The sequence below is a fragment of the Oryzias melastigma genome, linkage group LG11 (genome assembly GCF_002922805.2).
Source record: "Oryzias melastigma strain HK-1 linkage group LG11, ASM292280v2, whole genome shotgun sequence".
Lineage (NCBI taxonomy): Eukaryota > Metazoa > Chordata > Actinopteri > Beloniformes > Adrianichthyidae > Oryzias > Oryzias melastigma.
The window spans coordinates 22,244,370-22,264,619 of NC_050522.1; the positions used below are offsets into that span (position 1 = coordinate 22,244,370).

Sequence of the window (20,250 nt, forward strand, 5' to 3'; positions counted from 1 at the left end):
CTGTCTTGCCCGCATACCAAAGTGTAACCCTCTGGAACCTAGAGCCTAAAGCTCCGCTTTTGTTTACATTTAAATTTACCTCAGTATTTTCAATTTGAAAGACTACATGCATGCTTATACTGAAAAAGTTTTAGGGAGAAGTTCAATCTATCTGGATTTCAGGTCTGCACGGCTGGAATTTGCTCTCAAATGGGGGTTTGTCCGTCTACTCTGTTGTTCGCCTCTCCTAAAAGCGGCGGGCGGGACTTTCACAGAGAAACCCAGAGTTTCCGCAATTCTTTGACAATGCCGGTGGTTGTTGTTGTGGTAAACCTATGCTAGATCAGATACCAAAATAAAATTATGATTGAATTCCTCCTTGTGGGATTTCTAATAGCGGACAGCTACGTTTCGTTCCGCCCTCACAGTGGGCCAGCAGCAGGCAGGAATTTTGTGGATAAACGCAGAATTTCTGTGATTTTTTGAAAACCCAGGTGGTTGCTGTAGTAAACTCGTGTCGAACACCTTACCAAAATAAAATAATCTGTTTCCTCCTTGTTTACTTTCTGATAGCTGACATAAAACTACTGTTTTGTAAAAGTAGTTCTGAAAGGCCCAGAATTAAATTGACTTAAAACTAATAAATGAGTGGAAAAATGAAATACACTAAAAAGTACATCAAAACATGAGGGAGAAAAGAAGGTCCAAGTGTAAACATTTACAGTATCTAATGTGACTTTCCTCCCATAACTGTTCCAGACAGTTAAGGCTTGATCACCACATGCTTCTAAAAATTCAATTTATATTAAAACAAAGGTAGTAAGTAAAAATATAAAATGCTAAAATTATGTTAACATAATTTAAAACCGCTCACGTTCAATACATGCCACACGCCACCCTGTCCGAAGGGTTGGGGCTTGTGACAGCACAAACAAACGTTTTGGACCTGACGTTCAACTCACGGCCACATTCCCGAGGGAGCTCATCAAAGTGCGTTTGATTGGCCTGACACACTGTCCACAACAGCAGCGTTTGAAGGGAGAGAGGCTGCGCATTGCGTCACTAAATAATAGGGGTGTTTATTGGCAAGAGCCCAGCAATACGATATGAATCCCGATGCCTCACGATATGATATGTATCATGATATTTCGCAAGACTGTACCAGAACAATTTTCACTTCATTTTTAGAGTATGATTTCAATTGGTAATCATATTGAAGCTATTGAGGTCCATGAAACACCTCTTCACAGAACCTGGAACGCAGCAGAGGAAGGCAGAGACTCAATCAGAGCAAGATGGCTGACGCTGATGCTCTACCGCTCGGAGTTTGCACTCCTATGTGTGAGAACTGCAACTCAGGACACCGCCAACTTCAAGCCACTGTCCAAAAGCTGAGAGTGGAGCTCAAGGAAAAACAAAACTGCATAGAGAAAATTCTCTCAGTTTCAGCCTCACAATCCAAGTACATTCAACACCTGCAGCTGTCAAATCGTTCAATGTCACAGACGCTGCCATGGTTCGGAGAACTTCCCGCTGAGGCTAATTCCACCGCTAACGACAGCAATATTGTTCAAATATGTGGCCGTGATAACAACGGATGGGAGTGGACAGACGCGGCTCCAAGCACCACCAACACCAGCTCTGCAGTTGAAGCCAGGAGTCCACTGGACCCCCATGATGACCAAACCGATGCTCAATCCAGGACTCCAGCCCTCTCCTCCACGCCGAAACAATCATGGGCTGAGGTGGCACGGCGTGGCCGGAGGAACGGTGGATCTAAACCTGTGACTACTAGCTCGGAAAACCTAGCGCTCTCTAACCGCTTTGCCCCGCTGGCTGAAGGCCTTATTGCGGCGTCAGCGACGCGAGTGGGCCCACCGGGACCGAGATCAGGCGGAGTTCCTACCGTGACATCCGGCTCTGCCGCGGGTCTCTGCGGAACGACGGGTCCCGCTTCCTCCTGTCCGGATCCAACGGCGTCTGCTGCTGCTTCGGAGCCCGCCTTGGTGGAGCCTGGTCGGGACGCGCTTCTTCCTGGAGTCACGGCGCCTCCGCCGGGGGCCTCCGCTGTTTCTTCGGTGTCCGCCGCGAGAGGGAAACGCCGCCGCCGTCTGCTCCGCGAGGCCGTGGCCCGACGCTCGGGCGAGCTGTCCAGGGGATCGCGCACCGCACTCTCCGGCTCACCAGCTTCAGCGGATCCCATGCCAAAAGCGGATCTTCGTATTGGATCACTGCCTGGCGGGAAACATCTCTCTGGAGTTCTCATCCTTCCACCTGAGCCCGCGGAGGCTGCTGTTCGCCACCCAGAGAGAGCGGGAAGAACCGGACCTGTGCAGCAGCTCATCGTGGTCTGGTGTCGTTGCCGTGGTTCTTGCCCTTGCTGGGGCGGCTGGAGTCCTGCACTGCAGCCTCACAGCTGTGGAGTGGACTCCGTTGCTGTCCCGGTCTGGGTGGGTGCCATGGCGATGTTCCTTTGACTGAGCTGGTCCCTGGTATGATAGGATCCTCAATACTGTTTCCTCACAGCAGAGTCAAGCCTTAAGTTTATTTTACAATTCTCATTTATAAGTCATTTTTATAAAAATTTTTATTGTCTGTGGGATCATGAGTTGTATGTGTTGGGGGGTGGGGGTGGGGTGGGGGTAGTAAAGATTTTCTTTTTGTATATGTTTTTGTTTTTAATGTAAAGCACTTCGAGCTGCGCGAAATATGAGAAGCGCTTTTTTTTTTATAAATAAAATTTGATTGATTGATTGAAGAAAAATGTGAAAATTTACAGTTAAAATTTGAATAAAAGTAGAAAAAGAAACCAAAGTGAATCTAAGTTGCTGACCCCTTTAGATAAAAGATAGTTCTATTATTCTAGACTGATTTGGACCAAATAGGTCCAATTACCTAATACCTATTAAAGAAAAATTCGAAAATTTACAGTAAAAAAATGATTAAATATAGAAAAAGCAACCAAAGTGAATCTACGTTGCTGACCCCGATAGGTCTGAGCTAACTACCGCTGCAGTCGGGTTTCCTTTCTTGCGGAAAATGTGCTCGTAGTCTGCATATGCCTGACGGAAATAATCAGTTTCCGTCGTCTGAAGTATTAAACTCTAAAGATGTTTGTTCCCGTTGCCATGGTGAATCGTGCTGTTTTCGCTCCATTGATCAGGGTTTTTTATGGTCGCAACGCTCGCACCTGATTCTGGTTCTGACAACTTCAAGTTGATTGAATCAACTCTTTTCAGCTGTTCTGAAGCAGAAAACTCAAAGTTTGCAAATTTTGAGTCCATGGACTCTGAGTTCAGGTTTAAACTCTAAATTTGTTAAAGGTGCTTCTTGAAACGAGCCTCTGAGCTTGAAACCCCCAGTTACACTTAATTTTATCTAGTTCAAATATTTACACTTTACGACGGAGTATTAGGGTCAGTTTTTAAAATTATGACTTTTAATCTCATAAATTTATGAGAAAAAAAGTTCTAACTGCTAAATTACAAGAATAAAGTCGTATATTCATGACTTTAAAAGTCATAGGCTAAATTTATGACTTTTAATCTCGTAAATTTACAAGATTTAAAGTTGTATATTTACGAGAAAAAACTCTTAAATTTACGACTTTAAATCTCGTGAATTTACGACTTTTAATCTGGTAAATTTACAAATAAAAAGTAATAGTCCATCCATCCCTCCTTGAACCACCACCTTAACGTGGTGGAGGGGTTTGAGTGCTTGAGTGATCTCAGGAGCTATGCTGTCGGGGGCTTTTGCCCCTGGTAGGGTCTCCCATGGCAGACAGGTCCTGAGTGACAAGCCAGACAAAGAGCGGTTCAGAACCCCCTTTATGAGTAATAACATAAAAGATTTCGTTACGTCGCCCAGATTGGCGTCACCGGGGCGCCACCCTGGAGCCAGGCCTGGGGTTGGGGCTCGGAGGCGAGCGCCTGGTGGCCGGGGCTCCTCCCACGGGCCCCGGTCGAGTCCAACCCGAAGGAGCGACGTGGGATCACTCCCCAGTGGGCCCACCACCTGCAGGGGAGCTCTGAAGGGGCCGGTGCATTGTGGTTTGGGTGGCAGTCGAAGGCGAGTGCCTCGGCGGCCCAAACCCCGTTCATGGAATTTTTCTTTTGGGACAAAAAAAGTAATAGATGTATGAGGAAAACACCACTGTTGTTTGTTTATCAGAGCTGTGCTTGAAGATGAGAAACGTGGAGAATTTCCTGAAGGTTTACTTCCAAATAGGTTTCAAAAACAAAGAAAACTTAAAATTTTGTCGACTCAAAATCTAATTATTATTAGCGTTAGGACATTGGAAAGAATATACCAAAAACTGGGCCTCTTAAGACGGAAACATACCACAGATTTGGAGGAGATCTAGGCTTTTGTGGCGGAAGAAATGATCAGAAGTGGACAGCTGCACGGGTATCAATGGCTTCATTAACGGGTTCTGCAAAGAGGTTTTGTTGTTTCTCAAGAGACAATGAGAGCGTCTGCGGCGTCGGCAGTATAAATGCAGGGGTTCGAACACGTCATGAGAAGTGGACTCCTATGACAAGCTAAAGCCTTATGGGATTGCAGCAAACGGTTGCATAGATGGATTTAGTCGTTACATAATGTGGATGGAAGCTTATACTACCAACAGCGACCCCAAAGTCATCGCTGATTATTACGTCAGCACAGTGACATGTGTTGGGGGATGGCCTTAGCCTGCGAGCTGATCAGAAAATGGGCACATCAGAGAAATGCAAATGTTCCTCCGGAGAAATCATACAGACCATCACGCTGGACAAGAAAGCTTCATTTGTGGTTGCAGCACTTTCCTCTTGTGTAATTGATTCAACATCACTGGGATCTCCAACACAACTATTTGGATCTTTGCTATTGTCATCAAAATCATCCTCACTTTCAAGTTTTTTAGATTGGGTTGCAATGTAAAAACACAGGACTCGTAACTTCACAGTATTATATATAGTTTCAATTGACACATCTCTGGGGAAGAAATTTTGTCCAAAATCCAAAACATCAAATTCAAACTCGGATTCGTGCCATTTGCTCGATTTTTCCCCTGGGAAAAAAGTGCCTTTCCTTCCTTTAGTATCTCATTAAAATCTGCTTGAATGTTGACTTTCACTCTCCTCGTCCCTCCACCTTGTTTTGTTCTAATCTGCTTTGAAACTCCATTTTCACTGTGAATCCACCCACTTTCAATGCTTCTTAGGACCTGTTTTGATCTATCCACTGATTGGTTGAGTGTTTCTGGCATATCTTGACTCTGATCATTTTCTCTACTAAGTTTCAGCTTTTGTCTTAATTTCTAAAAAGACCATGTTTTCTTTTTGATGATGTCATCTGAAGCCTGCAAAAGTTTACTAAAGCAACCCTATCTCCATATGATGGAAGATGATCTGCAAACTGAGCATCGTCCATGAGCAGCACAACTTCTCTGTCAATCTGTAAAAACAAAAGATAGTTTAGCAAAGTCAGGGAATAAGTTTAGGACTGATCAGTTTTATACCATCTGCACTTGTGCAACTCTCCTCAAATCTGCGATTAGCTTCACCAGTTAGCTGCATTTATAAATCTACCATTTCTCTCCACTTCATACCAATTCATTATGCACGATGCCTTTTCTCCAGCAGCTCCTGTTCTAGTTTACCTCTTTGTGCACTGAATGCCTTTATAATAATATAATAATAATCTTTACTTATATAGCACCTTTTAAAATAAAACCAAAAATGGCTGCAAAATAAAATACAGAGTAACAAAGTAATATAAAAACAAAGTTAAGAAAAATCTATTTTAAAAATAAGTTTTCAGCTGCTTTTTGAAAGAAAACACTGAGTCTGGGAGGAAGGGAGTTCCAGAGACATGGAGCTACTGCTGCAAAGGCTCTTTCACCCTTATGTTTCAAGTCTAATTATTTTTTTGTTTATCCTTTGTACTCACTTGTCTCATTTGCGTTTTTCTTTTTTCATTGTCTCGTATTAGTTCTCTTAAGTGATATATCTGCTCATCTTAATTTTTTTGTGGGTGTGACGAGTAGATAGAAAAACAACAAGTTCATATTAGTTATTTACCAAAGACTGTGCGCTACAGTAAATAGCTCAGCCACCACAGAGCCATGGGATTTTTCCAATGTTTACAAACTCAGCACACAAACTTGAAAACATATCAAACAAACATTTTGCAGCAGCATATCTTTTGACGTAAGTGACATGCGCTAGCAAGTACGAACCAGTTTCAACCTGCAGTCCACAGGATGGAGAGCGCTGGTGAAGAACCAGGGTGGGGTGCGGGGGTGATGGAAGCACCTCCTCCTTGCCAAAGCTTTGCAGTGTGTTCTAACAACAGTTATCAAGGATTTAATAAATGATCCATGTATCAAATTTTATATTAAAAAAGAAATACTGCAGCGACCCATCAGTTAATGATACATTAATTAACTGCAAATCAAACAAAAGAGCTTCCAAATACCTGAAAAGTTGGCCTGCTGCTGCAAATGACGTTCACTTACAGGAGTTCGGTCACTTTACTTAATAACTTGTAGATTTACGAGATTTAAACTCGTAAATGTATGACTTTAACACTCGTAATATTACTTTTCTTTTTTTTGGTGGCCCTAATACTCTGTTGTAACATTTTACTTTTTAGCTGAAACAAATTAAACCCTTTCACTTTTAAATGGGACATTAAAAAAACGTTTGAGAAGTAAATTACTGTTTTTTTAAGGTGCTGCAAAAGATGAAGAAAACGAAAAAAAAGCGACTGGCAACATTTTTAAGAGTCGCTCTGCTTTTTGGCTGCACATGAAAGTACCTTCATTGTCTGCATTTGCTTCCTGGTTCTTTACTCCAAGGGTGTGTCCAGTGCGGTTCAGGACATGGAATTCTTTTTCTTGTTCTTTCACCACATCACTTTAGTTAACATAAAAATTGCTCTTCTGAACAACAGAAATGAATCTATTAAACTTTGAAACTCCACACACGTTTATTTTGTTTTACTTTTTTAACAAAAGACTTAGATTTTGATATGGATCTTATGTATATTTTAAGGTATTTTGCTGTTGGAATGAGCACTAAAAGGTTCATACATTTGTAAATGTGCAAAGTTTACTGAACAACGGTAAAAAAAAAAAAAAACTTTTCAAAGGAACATAACTAACTCCTGCTGTAAATATTTTTGTAACAATCAAACTTCAATTTCATAAACATTATTATGAATATGGAGTGCATTAAAACAGTCTATTAATACACTGATGTCTTCTAAACAAAAGAGAAAAATTCAAAGAAAGATAATGGACAATCAAATGTATGCCCGTTTTTACGAGCAAATCGAGTCGTGTGAGAAGAAACTCAACATTCACACCCGTATGTGTGTGTGTATATATATATATATATATGTATATGTATTTTGAGTGTAGCCCCTACTAACCTCTGCCTGTTCGTTGATGAGGAAGAAAGTGATCAAAAGACTCAATTGAAATTCAGTCAATTTATTAAAAGTTGGATCAGACTCGTACAGACATCTCTGGGTCTCAGGACATGCACAGACAACGGATAGTAAAACATGATTGGTTATAAATGTTTAAGGCAGGCTTTATTTGGCTCCAGGCCAATGTTCTGTCAGAAAAGGGGAAAGCCCCCCGGACCGTAGCACCTTTGTATGGTCATCCTCACCAAATCTAAAGCTTGAGTGGTCAATACCTCGGACCCTTGTCCCGCCAACAAGGTAATTTATGGCTTTGTTTACCAGTGGAAAAGAACTGATGAGTGCCAAAAAACTTCCCCTGACTGGTTTGAACTAGTCTCGAGCTGCATAAAAGTATAAAAAAAACTTCATTTAATATTTATTCATTAATTCATCCTCTTGTCCGCTCCGTCCCTTTCGGGGTCGCGGGGTGCCGGAGCCTATCCCGGCTACTGATGGGCGGAGGCGGGGTTCAGCCTGGACAGGTCGCCAGTCTGTCACAGGGCCTCAATCACACACCCATCCACTCTCACATTCACACCTAGGGGCAATTCAGAGTCACCAATTAACCTATGAAGCATGTTTTTGGACGGTGGGAGGAAGCCGGAGTCCCCGGTGAAAACCCACGCATGCACGGGGAGAACATGCAAACTCCACACAGAAAGGTCCCAGCCGGGATTCGAACCGGGGCCTTCTCGCTGTGAGGCAAGAGCGCTAACCACTGCGCCACCGTGCAGCCTTCATTTAATATAAAAATCCATATATATATACATATATTACACTTATAAACATTATACACACTAGACATATAAACAAATATATTAAATACTTTGTGACAGCCATTTAAAAAATGTATGCAGTAATAAAAAACATGTTAAAAAATAAAACAATTATTTTTAACTAACATTAAATGTTTGTTTTCTTTACTGTTTTAACTTTAACTAAACACTTCCCTAATCTTTAGACTGCTAAATGCTGGAATAAAATTTCTCGTTCTTGCTGGTCTTCTTCGTGGGGTCAGACTGAAAAAAAGAAATAATAATAAATAAATAAAACAAATCAAAGAAACCTTTCACTTTTATCAGAAGTTAACATATACTGTGTAAAGGTTGATTCTTCATTGAATGCATGTCAGCAAACCCAAAAAATAATTAGGTTTGGTATTCAACATGGTTTAGGCAAACATAGGATTCCAGGTGGAATTTAAATATTATAAGATTAAAGTACATGGAGAACACACTTCTGAGCTCAATTGTAAATCTTTATGGTTAATAGGGATTCAGCATATTGTACAAATTATCTAACAGTAAAAGTAGATACTAATGAGAAGTAATCACTGTTAAGGAAGAACTGTTCTTGTTGATTATAGTTTTTTTTTTTTTTTTTACAGATTTTACGAAAAATATATAAAACTTGTAAATTCAATTTGGGGATTTACATGATAAAGATAAAAAAGGAAAAGAAAAAAGATGTGTTCAAATCAATCAATCAAATTTTAAATGGTAAAAAAAAAAAGAAAAATGAAAGAGCACTTTATGATTTTTATCTGAGCAAGAAATAAAGCAGGGGTCAGAAACGTTTAAGAAATTTTCTCCTTAACAAGTGTGCCATCACCAACTATAATGTGAACTCTGTTTTTGTTCATCTTTTGGCTTATCCTGTCAGGAACCACCACAGAGAATCAGCTGTCACTGATTCACACAGGTGGTTATGCAGAGAATTTTATGCTGGATGACAGAATCCTTTATTTTAACGGTACAGAGAGATCAAGTTATGCAGCAGAATGAAGAGTCTTGTCTAACGTCCTACACCAGCCAACTGAGCTATCCAGCCACCTCTAACTACAAAATGTGAACTTTAATGTAAAAAATACAATAAAAAAAAATCAGGATATCTTAAAAAATAGTAATTTATAAACAGCAGGTCAACTAGCTTTTTTTGAACATATTAGCTCAAAATTGTGCTTTCGTAATAATATTGCAAAAAAGAAAATCGTTGAAATAGTATTGCAACTATGTTTTTTGAAAACTAAAAGTACTGCATTTGTGATTTGTCATACTAACAGCAACATGATTGGATTCACCAGAACAAAATATCCTTAATATTTCTAAGAACTTCACAACTCTTAAAAAAAAAAAAGCATAAACAAGTGTATGCTTTTGGCTTTTTACATTTTTGTTACATTATGAGACCTGAGTAACTAATCCAGACAAATAACATATTAAGTTGAAACTCTATTAATTCTGTTCTGTTTTTTTTTTTCTAACTCAAGAAGTTAGGAAGAATGAATGATGACGAGACATCAAACTGTTAGAGATTCTGAGTCATCTGCTCCAAATGCTGTAGAAACAACAGCTGTGAAAATATATCATTTATATCAATGAATGTTTAATATAGTTTATTAGGACCTAACCTACCATTGATCTTCTTAATGAGGGGTTTGGTGTTCTCTGGAGAGGAGATAAAGATTACAAATGTACAAAGACAGAAATATTACACATATTACACATGTAACAAAATTTAATTAGATTTATCTTAAAATAGAGAAAAATACTTACTTGGTTAAGAATTCCCCTCGGGGATGACACCTACAAAGAACAAAATTACATTAGGTAGGATTTTGCCAACCTTTAGCTGATTAAAAAAGTTTTTGTAAGAAAAACACTTACCGCTCTTGGGAGGTTGATCAATGGAATATTTTCTGAACCTGCAGCTAAAGAAATTAAAGTAATAAAAAAGTACTTAACTTTTACTGCCTATTTTCTTAATTTTCAAATCTTTAAAACAATTTGAAAATATATTTTCTGGATAAAAATTGTTTGGTTAATAATATTCATCACATAAAACATATTAAATATTCATAATGTGCAAACTAAGAGCATTTTTTGTATATATTTAATATAATTTGCCATAAACACATTTGCATGTCTATAACATTTAAGAATGTTTTTTTATTTTACAAACAAACACTATTCTAAAACAACAGACAAACAACATCAACCTCTTCATGAATAAGGAAACAAACAACATTGCAGAAAAGAGAGACACTTACTTATGGCAGGAGTTGAAGAAACAGAAGGATTTTCTTGTGAAGTTCCTACAGAAAAGCAAACTTCATACAAAAGAAAGTCAGAGTTTGTAAAGCATAAACCAAACGTAGAAAATGCTGTTCTGATAAATGTACATCATGTTGTATATTTAAAGATTAAGATCATCAAGTGCAAGTTGATCTAATACAGTTTTAAGAGAAATGAGATGAAACATTCTGTGCTTACGATTTCTCATGAGCAACACAATCCCCGTGACAAACACAAGCACAAACAAGACGACTCCAACAACAACAGCGCCAATAGTAATAGCTCCTCCTGCATCATCATTTAAAGGAAGTTGTCGATCTAAAATGAAGAAAATAATAATTTTCTTTAATATCATATCTTTGTTTTTCTTTTGACAAGCTTCAAATGACATTTGCTGTCTAAAGCAGACATCTATTTCTAACTATTTCTAATCAAACTTTATCTGTAAAAAGTGCTTCTCATGCTTTCTGCAGCTCAAAATGCTTTAGAATTAAAAACAACAGTAGAACTGTTCTAGTTGAGGAAATAACAAAAAATAAATAAAAATGTTCCTATTTACCCCAGGTCTTCTCAACATATATACTGATTATTTTGTGGGTGATTCTGCAAGTGTAATTTGCAGAGTCTGTCCTCAGAATCTCCACATGGTCTCGTCTTTGTAGAGTGTCATCGTCATTTGGGCGAACCCCGGTTGAAAGCAGCCCATCATCTGCTGTTAGAACACGGCCGTTTCTCTTGATCTCCATAGTAATATTCTTTGGATAAAAGCCTGTGGCTACGCAGGTCAGCACAATGTTTGTTTTTTCTTTAGCTCGTGTTGCAAACATGAACACTTCAGGTGGTTCTGTAATGAAAAACAGAAGGTAATGCTATCAGGATTGATATTCAACAGTATGCAAAATATCTAAATTTAGTAATTTGGTTATATTGGTTATATTGTTATTTGGTTCGGCAGCTGCACCGTTGCAGACAAGGAGAGGCTCCAGAGAGTGGTAGACACAGCTCAGAAGATCATTGGATGCCCCCTCCCCACCCTGTCTGACATCTACTCTGCACGCTGCCTCAGCAGAGCTCAAAACATCATCAAGGACAGTTCACACCCCGGTTCGGACTTGTTTGCCCTGATGCCCTCTGGAAGGCGTTACAGAGGCATCAAAACAAAAACAAACAGACTGAAAAACAGCTTCTTTCCAAAAGCAGTATCTATGCTAAACTCCAACTCACACAGATAACTGCTCATCATGCTGTACAGTACATGTTCATATATTTATATACTGCCTATGTACATATGCATATGTAAATCTGTAAATCTGGTTATTTAAATGCTCGCTTTTTTGCACATCATAGTCTTATATGGCACAGTTCATTGTATATATTTTTCTACATTTTTTTTATACTTTATATCGTATTTTTTATATTATGTTCTGTATTTTTTATGCCACTTGCACTGAAACGGTTGCTGCAATTTCATTGTCCTTGTGATAATGACAATAAAGGTCTATCTATCTATCTATCTATCTAAAGCAAAACATACATACATACACATTTATGTATGTATATGTATATACATACATACATATATTCACACACATATATATATATATATATATATGTGTGTGTATATCTCACATCTAGTCCGTTGTAGTGGTGGATAAAGAACAGAGGAAAGCCGTTATGGTGGATGTGGCAGTATTAAACGATGGTAACATCAAGAAGAAGGAACATGAGAAACTAGAGAAATACTAGGGAATCAGAAAAGAATTGTAGACTGCTTGGAAGGCGACAGTAGTCCCCATGGTAATTGGAGCACTCGGGGCTGTAACCTCCAAGCTGGAGGAGTGGCTACAGCAGATCCCTGAAAAGACCTCAGATATCTCAGTCCAGAAAAGCGCAGTGCTAAGAACAGCTAAGATACTGCAGGACCCTCAAGCTCCCAGACCTCTGGTAGAGGACTCGAGCTAAGAGGAGAAAACCACCCGCGAACGGTGAGAGGGGCGTTTTTTGCTTGTTTGTTTTTTTAAAATGTATTTTATTTTTAAAATTTACAACTGGAATCTAAGTTATTGGTGAGCAGAAGGCAGCCAAAGGTTTAACATACCGGTAATGGAGGCATTTATGAGCTCTGATGTTGAATAATTAAGGAATGTTTTTATCATGTCCATGCACTCCTTCATGTCATAAGGCACTGTCACATGGAGGAGTGTTCCAGCCTGGATTACATTTCCGTCAAAATTGTACATGTCTAAGACACGCTTAAACTGGAGGGTACCATTTTTATCCTCTTCAGCGAAACAGCCATATAACCACTGAAGAACATGAATGCCTGAGGGGAGATGGAAGACAAACATTAAAAACAAACGTTATATTCAGGTAATAAAACATGTGACAACATTCATTTATAAAATAGATTGCATTAATATTATATTCTATGGAGAATGATTATTTAATTGAATATTGTTGCTGTTATACATAACCTTTGAGACTTGATGTCCATTGTCTGATCAGGGTTTCGAATCGCTTCTCTTCTCCCTTCTCGTACTCTGTACCTTTATCCCAGTATTCCTGTTCGAGTATCTCCTTCATCCACTTCTGTTTGGGAATTTTCTTTTGCTCAGTGCTGTCATAGTAGTAGATCATTCTGTTGTCCAGCAGACCAATAGCAGTGAATTCATGGATGCCTGTCAGGTTCACAGGTTCGGAGAAGACTGTGCAGGTGTGCAGCAGAGAGTGTATCTCTATAAAAAGTAATTATTTAAAAACATGTGAGGCCACACATTCAGAAAAAAATGTAAAATGTGAATGTAAATATGTCACTTGACGGAAAGACAGTGGCACGCCAGGGTGTGACAGCAAAAAGCTATTTTGTCGTCTGTTTGTATTTTTTGGATTTGAAAAGAATGATCATCTCTTCACACAAGGATCTTTAAACTCCACCTTTGAATCTAGACAAATCTAAAGTGATGTTTTTTGGTAATTACAAAGCCAATACAGAGCTCTCAATTAAAGTTAACAGTGACTTAAAAGTGTTACAGAAATTGAATTCTTAGGGATTGTTATTGATAACAAACTGAGTTGGAAGCCACACATCAGACACATTCAAACTAAAATTTCAAAAGGTATTTCAATTATAAATAAATCAAAATATATATTAGAATACAACTGTAGATATTTACTGCACTGCTCTTTAATATTACCATATATCACCTACTGTATAGAAGTTTGGGGTAATAATTTTAAGAGTTCAGTACATCCTCTCTTTTTGCTTCAGAAACGAGCCATCAGAATTATACATAAAGCCGGTTATCTTGATCACATCAACAATTTATTTTATCAATCCAGAATTTTAAAACTGTCGCCTACTTAATCCAAAATATGTAGCAATGATTACAGGATTATTGTAATTATGTGTTCTAAAGATAATCAATGATTATTAGATATTGTGTGAATCATTAATGTTTACTGAAAAAATATAAGAATTTCAGAGAATGATTAATGAACTTGTAGTTGATGAAACAATTGTTTGTCTAATGTTTTTGATTTTGTCCCTGAAGAATTTATCAAAGTCATTACAGGCTTTGGTGGGGTAAAGTTCTGGTGCCACTGACACAGGGGGTTTTGTCAACCTGTCGACTACATTAAATAAGGCCCGAGCATTATGGGAGTTTTTGGTAATAATGTCAGAAAAATAGGACTTCCTTGCATTGCTCAGTTGTAAATTATATAAGTGAAGTTTCTCTTTATAGATGTCATAATCTACCTGTAGTTTAGATTTTCTCCATCTGCGTTCAGATTTCCGGCATTCTCTTTTTCCGTTCTTTACCAGAATGGAATTTCTCCATGGGGATTTTTTTCCTACCAGAGATCACCTTCAGCTTACTAGGATCAATACTATCCATGATATTTGACATGTTGGAATTAAAGTTATTATTATAAACCACCAAATGGTTACCGAACGCGGCTGTGTCTGCAGCTCACTGCTCCCCCAGGGGATGGGTCAAATGCGGAGAACAAATTTCACACACCTAGGTGCGTGACAAATAGTGGGACTTTAACTGACTTTAACTTTAAAGTTATTAACAAAGTTCGTTGACTGAATTCCCTGAGAGGGGAGGAGTCATAGAGAAAATCTGATTGAACATCTCACTAGTATTTTCAATTATATACCGTTTTGTGATCTCCTCCCTCAAAACATTTGTGTGTACTGGAATTGTGCTCTCACAGAAAACACAGCAGTGATCAGACAGACCTAAATCACATACAGTAACCTTAGAGATGTTCAGACCTTTGGAAATCAATAAATCAAGAATATTCCCTCTGTTGTGTGTGGGCTCTGTTACATGTTGAGTCAACCCGAAATTGTCCAGAGTGTTTATCAGGTCCTTAGTCCCTTTGTTCTCAAGATTTCCATAATGGATGTTAAAATCTCCAGCCATGATTATACAGTCAAAATCAAGACAAATTGTAGACAGCAGTTCACTAAACTCAAGGTTAAATTCTGGACAGTATCCAGGGGGGCGGTAGATATTTATAAATATGGTTTTGAGTGAGGCCTTCAGCTGTAGGGCTACATATTCAAAACATGGAAAGTTTCCAAAAGATAACTTTTTACACTGAAACATTTCATTGAACAAAACTGCAACCTGAAATTGTTTATCAGGTCCTTAGTCCCTTTGTTCTCAACATTTCCATGGATGGTTTTGTCCTTTGTATTTTATTGCACTCACAAAAATAAACAAGTTTGCATCCTCTGACACCAACTACGGCTAGCATCGCATCAGCTCAGCTTCGGACTATACCAATTCTTGCGATAGTTTGTTTGAGAGATTGGAATTTAATTTAAACAATACAGTCATGGTGAATGTAAGTCGTAATTTGGTGTGATGAATTCAAGTGGTTTATTAGGAAAATAGTTTTAACCTAAGATGAGTGTTGGACTAAAAAATTCTCCCAATTACCTGTGTGGGATTCACCCAGCCACCAGCGAATTTCACCCCCCTCTCCCATTTTTTGATTTGGTATGTTCCACAGTGCAGTGTACTCATTGACTGTAAAAATAATGGACTGAGCGAGCAATGAGGTCCCCCATTGGAAATGCATTACCTCCTCTCCTCGCGGAAGTAGGCCGCCGCTTTCACCATCATTTCCTGAAACGGATATCGCCATTTGCAACCAATCTTCAGCGATTGGTCTGAGTCATAGCTGAGTCATGGAATCTACAGGAAGTACTGTCGCCAATCTGGAGTGAGTTTATTGCAACCACTTTCCACGCCTCAACCACGAGACCGCAGATGTAAACAACTTCTACTTTAATAACGGCGAATTGTACAAGTCATTGTTCAAGCCTTTGAGGGATAACCATTCCAACATTTGATTCTGTCAGTGGTCCTTTTGGATTTACTTACATTTATTCCTTTTTGTCGAGATAAAAGGAGCATTTAGGTGACGCCGCTGCAGAGCGGCGTGCCGCCCCGCCCTCACGCGCGCCGAAGCTGCAGCTTGTCATTTCACATGCGCTGCCACGTTACAGTCTGATCAGATGCACGTGAGAAGCTCGTGAGAAGCGCGTTCAGCGGTATTTAAAATAAATAACCATCCTAACAATGGATCTTTTTTCTGTTTGAAAATATGACCAGGTCCTTTCAAGTTTGTCTCGCGCTCCTCAGACGGCTGCGTCTAATTCAGGCTGAAGCTTGAAAAGTGAGACGAAGATGAAACTTTTTTTTGGTGATTTTATGCACATATACACAACTTATAATTTATAAGCTACAATCAAAACAGTGAAAAAAAGAAAAATGAACGTTAAACAAAGAAAAAAATCCAAGCACATAACCTCAGAGTGAAATCTATTTTTTTTTCTTTTTATCATGTTGTTGTTGTCGCTGACATTTATGAAGTTTTGTTTCCATATGGGGATCTTATGTAGTAGGACTTGCTGGTTAGGTCGCTTTATTTTCGCGGGGTTCGTTCTTGTTGGCACGGTTTGGGTCCAGCAGCCTCACAGCTGTGGAGTGAACCTGTTACTGTCTGCTTCTCTTTGCAAGAGCTCTTTCTGTGAAAACCACAGAAACATGAAATCAATGGTTATGAAAGTTGCTCCCTCTCCTCATCTAATGAATGGAGGTTGTTTCATGTTTCTGTGATTTTCACACAAAAAGCTATTGCAAAGAGAAGTTATTTTTAAGAGTGTAATGCCACAATTGACCTCAAGGGGTATAAAATGGTTGTGAAAGTTGCACACTCTCTTTCTCTATTGAATGGGGTGGTTTCATGTTGCTGTGATTTACACAGAAAAAGCTATTACAAAATGATGTGAGTTTTATGAGTGTAATGCTGCGATTGACCTCTAGGTGTAAAATAATTTTGAAAATTGGGTTTTATCTCTATCTTTTGAACAGAACTGGTTTCAGGTTGTGAAAGTTTTGCAATATATTCCTCTGGGGGTGGGGGGCACTGAGGGGCGCTACTGGTGTGGCTCGCTATGGCGACATCTGTACCAGGACCGCCACTGCCTGTTAAAGCATGAAGTTGTTTTTCTTTTTGGAAGTTTTCCCCTCTAGAGTTAATGCGGCCAATGGATTTCAATTTGTCATTTTGATTTGCAGTCTGAGATTGAAGAGGTTGATTTAAGTTTCTGTATTTTATTTCATAGTTCTGACGGGGCAGATAAAGAGCATGTGAAGGCATGTAAAAGAATGTTGTTTGTTAAAGCCAATAACCGTTTTCCTTCAAGAGGAGTAACAGCTTTTACTAAATAAAGATTGATTGATAAATTCAGTTTTTTGAATAATAACCAACCAAAGTCAGATTAAACCCAGATTAACTTTCTGTTCTGCCAAACGTCAATATGAAATGTGAACATATTTTAAAATTAATGTTAAGCTGATCACCACTGCATTTACTGGGAGGTAAAAATGAAGAATGATGCTGTCCAGTTACAGAATATTTAAATCCCTATAAATACCAAACTAATGAAAAAGTAAATCATACACGTTTTTTCTTTATTAACAGTTGTGAAGTTCTTAGAAATATGGATGATATTTTGTTCTAAAGTATCCAATCCTATTACTGTTAGTACAGCACACTACAAATGCAGTATTTTTGGTTTCAAACAAACATAGTTGCAACAGTGTTTCAACTATTTTCTTTGTGCAATATTATAATAAAAGCACAATTTTGAGCTAATATATTTTAAAAAAAGCTATTTGGAATTACATTTTTTTCAGATATGTTGGAAATGTCTTTGTATTTCTTTGTATAATGTTCACATTACAATTAGAAGTGGCTGGATAATTTAGTTGGCTGCATGTACGACGTTCAGTTTTCACAGCGGCAATGAGCTAAAATCTAGTGAAGGTCCTTAGACAAGACCTTTCATGCTGCTGCATAACTTGATATTTCTGTGACTTAAAAATACAGGATTGTGTCCGAAAAATCATTCGGCATAAAACTCTGCATAACCACCTGTGTGCCAAACGGCAAACGACAACAGAGATCACACGATAGTTGGTGATGGCACAGTTGTTGAAGACAAAATTTTGAATTGGCACTTCATGTCAAACATTGCTGACCCCTGGTCTAGTTTAAAATTTGCAGTTGAACCTATGATATTGTTAAAAATGTCAAAACTTACCACTGCTTGCAATGTTTATGGCGACCAACACATAGTGAATCACGATGAAAAACATAGTCAGTCGTTGATCCTCTTTTTGTATCAGGTTTGCTCGTACATTGGAGTGTTCACCTTGTCACGCTTACATTTTGTTTCTACCAGACACTCCCACATACAGTAATCCTGTCCTGTCTCGCCCCCATACCAAAGTTTAACCCTCTGGAACCTAGAGCCTAAAGCTCTAGGTTCCAGAGATTAATTTTGCTGTGGATGTTTAACAAACTGTTTTCACAACACAGAATTGAGGTTTTAGGTGTAATTTCATAAAACAAAACAAGTAAAAAAAAAGAAAACAAGAATAAATGTAGTCAACAAACTAATCAACACATTTTTGATTGAAGTCACCAAAAACAATTCCAGGCGAAATTCACAGATGTTTATTTGGGCCACATATGAACAGTTTCTGTTGATAGAACTTCATAGACCACACAAGTCAATGATGTGATTTTTTTTTTATGCTGATCAGTTTTATACCATCTGCACTTGTGCAACTTTCCTCAAATCTGCGATTAGCTTCACCAGTCAGCTGCATTTATAAATCTACAATTTCTCTCAACTTCATACCAATTCATTATGCATGATGCCTTTTCTCCAGCAGCTCCTGTTCTAGTTTACCTCCTTGTGCACTGAATGCCTTTATAATAATATAATAACAATCTTTACTTATACTGCACCTTTTAAGATAAAACCAAAAAGGGCTGAAAAATAAATTACAGAGTAAAAAAGTAATATAAAAACAAAGTTAAGAAAAATCTATTTTAAAAATAAGTTTTCAGCTGCTTTTTGAAAGAAAACACTGAGTCTGGGAGGAAGGGAGTTCCAGAGAGATGGAGCTACTACTGCAAAGGCTCTTTCACCCTTATGTTTCAATTATTATAATTATTATTTTTTTTTTTTATCCTTCGTACTCACTTGTCTCATTTGCGTTTTTTTTATTGTCTCGTATTAGTTCTCTTAAGTGATTTATCTGCTCTTTTTATTTTTTTTGTGGGTGTGACGAGTAGATAGGAAAACAACAATTTCATATTAGTTATTTACTAAAGATTGTGCGCTACAGTAAATAGCTCAGCCACCACAGAGCCATGGGATTTTTCCGATGTTTACAAACTCAGCACACAAACTTGAAAACATATCAAACAAACATTTTGCAGCAGCATATCTTTTGACGTAAGTGACATGCGCTAGCAAGTACGAACAAGTTTTAACCTGCAGTCCGCAGGATGGAGAGCGCTGGTGAAGAACCAGGGTGGGGTGCGGGGGTGATGGAAGCACCTTCTCCTTGCCAAAGCTTTGCAGTGTGTTCTAACAACAGTTATCAAGGATTTAATAAATGATCCATGTATCAAATTTTATATTAAAAAAATAAATCCTGCAGTGACCCATCAGTTAATGATACATTAATTAACTGCAAATCAAACAAAAGAGCTTCCAAATACCTGAAAAGTTGGCCTGCTGCTGCAAATGACATTCACTTACAGGAGTTCGGTCACTTTACTTAATAACTTGTAGATTTATGAGATTTAAACTCGTAAATTTATGACTTAACACTCGTAATATAACTTCTTTTTTTTGGTGGCCCTAATACTCTGTTGTAACATTTTACTCTTTAGCTGAAACAAATTAAACTCTTTCACTTTTAAATGGGACATTTAAAAAATGTTTGAGAAGTAAATTACCGTTTTTTAAGGTGCTGCAAAAGATGAAGAAAACGAAAAAAAGTGACTGGCAACATTTTTAAGAGTCGCTCTGCTTCTTGGCTGCACAGGAAAGTTCCCTCATTGTTTAGTTAACATAAAAATTCCTCTTCTGAACAACAGAAATGAATCTATTAAACTTTGTTACTCCACACACGTTTATTTTGATATGGATACTTAGATTTTGATGTAGATCTCCCGCCATGTGGACGTATGTATATTTTAAGGTATTTTGCTGTTGGAATGAGCACTAAAAAGGTTCATACATTTGTAAATGTGTGTTACCGGCCCCAGCCCTAGGGGTAGCTGGGTGGTAGCAAATGGCACACAGCTAGGGTGTCTGTGTAGCCAAAGGTGGCACAGTTGTGTCTGTGGA

At 38.3% G+C, this 20,250-nt stretch overlaps 1 protein-coding gene across 1 annotated transcript; it reads right to left on the reverse strand.

Moving 5' to 3' along the window:
* Window positions 1–8,213: 8,213 nt before the first annotated feature.
* LOC112162568 (H-2 class I histocompatibility antigen, L-D alpha chain-like) lies at window positions 8,214–20,167 on the reverse strand. Its single transcript, XM_036214210.1, has 9 exons — window positions 18,142–20,167; window positions 12,986–13,246; window positions 12,610–12,834; window positions 11,071–11,355; window positions 10,487–10,829; window positions 10,104–10,147; window positions 9,993–10,022; window positions 9,852–9,884; window positions 8,214–8,456 (listed from the first exon to the last, which is right to left on the reverse strand). The coding sequence occupies exons 1-5, from the start codon at window positions 18,194–18,196 to the stop codon at window positions 10,633–10,635; spliced, it is 1,023 nt and encodes a 340-aa protein (XP_036070103.1). The 5' UTR covers window positions 18,197–20,167; the 3' UTR covers window positions 8,214–8,456; window positions 9,852–9,884; window positions 9,993–10,022; window positions 10,104–10,147; window positions 10,487–10,632.
* Window positions 20,168–20,250: the final 83 nt, after the last annotated feature.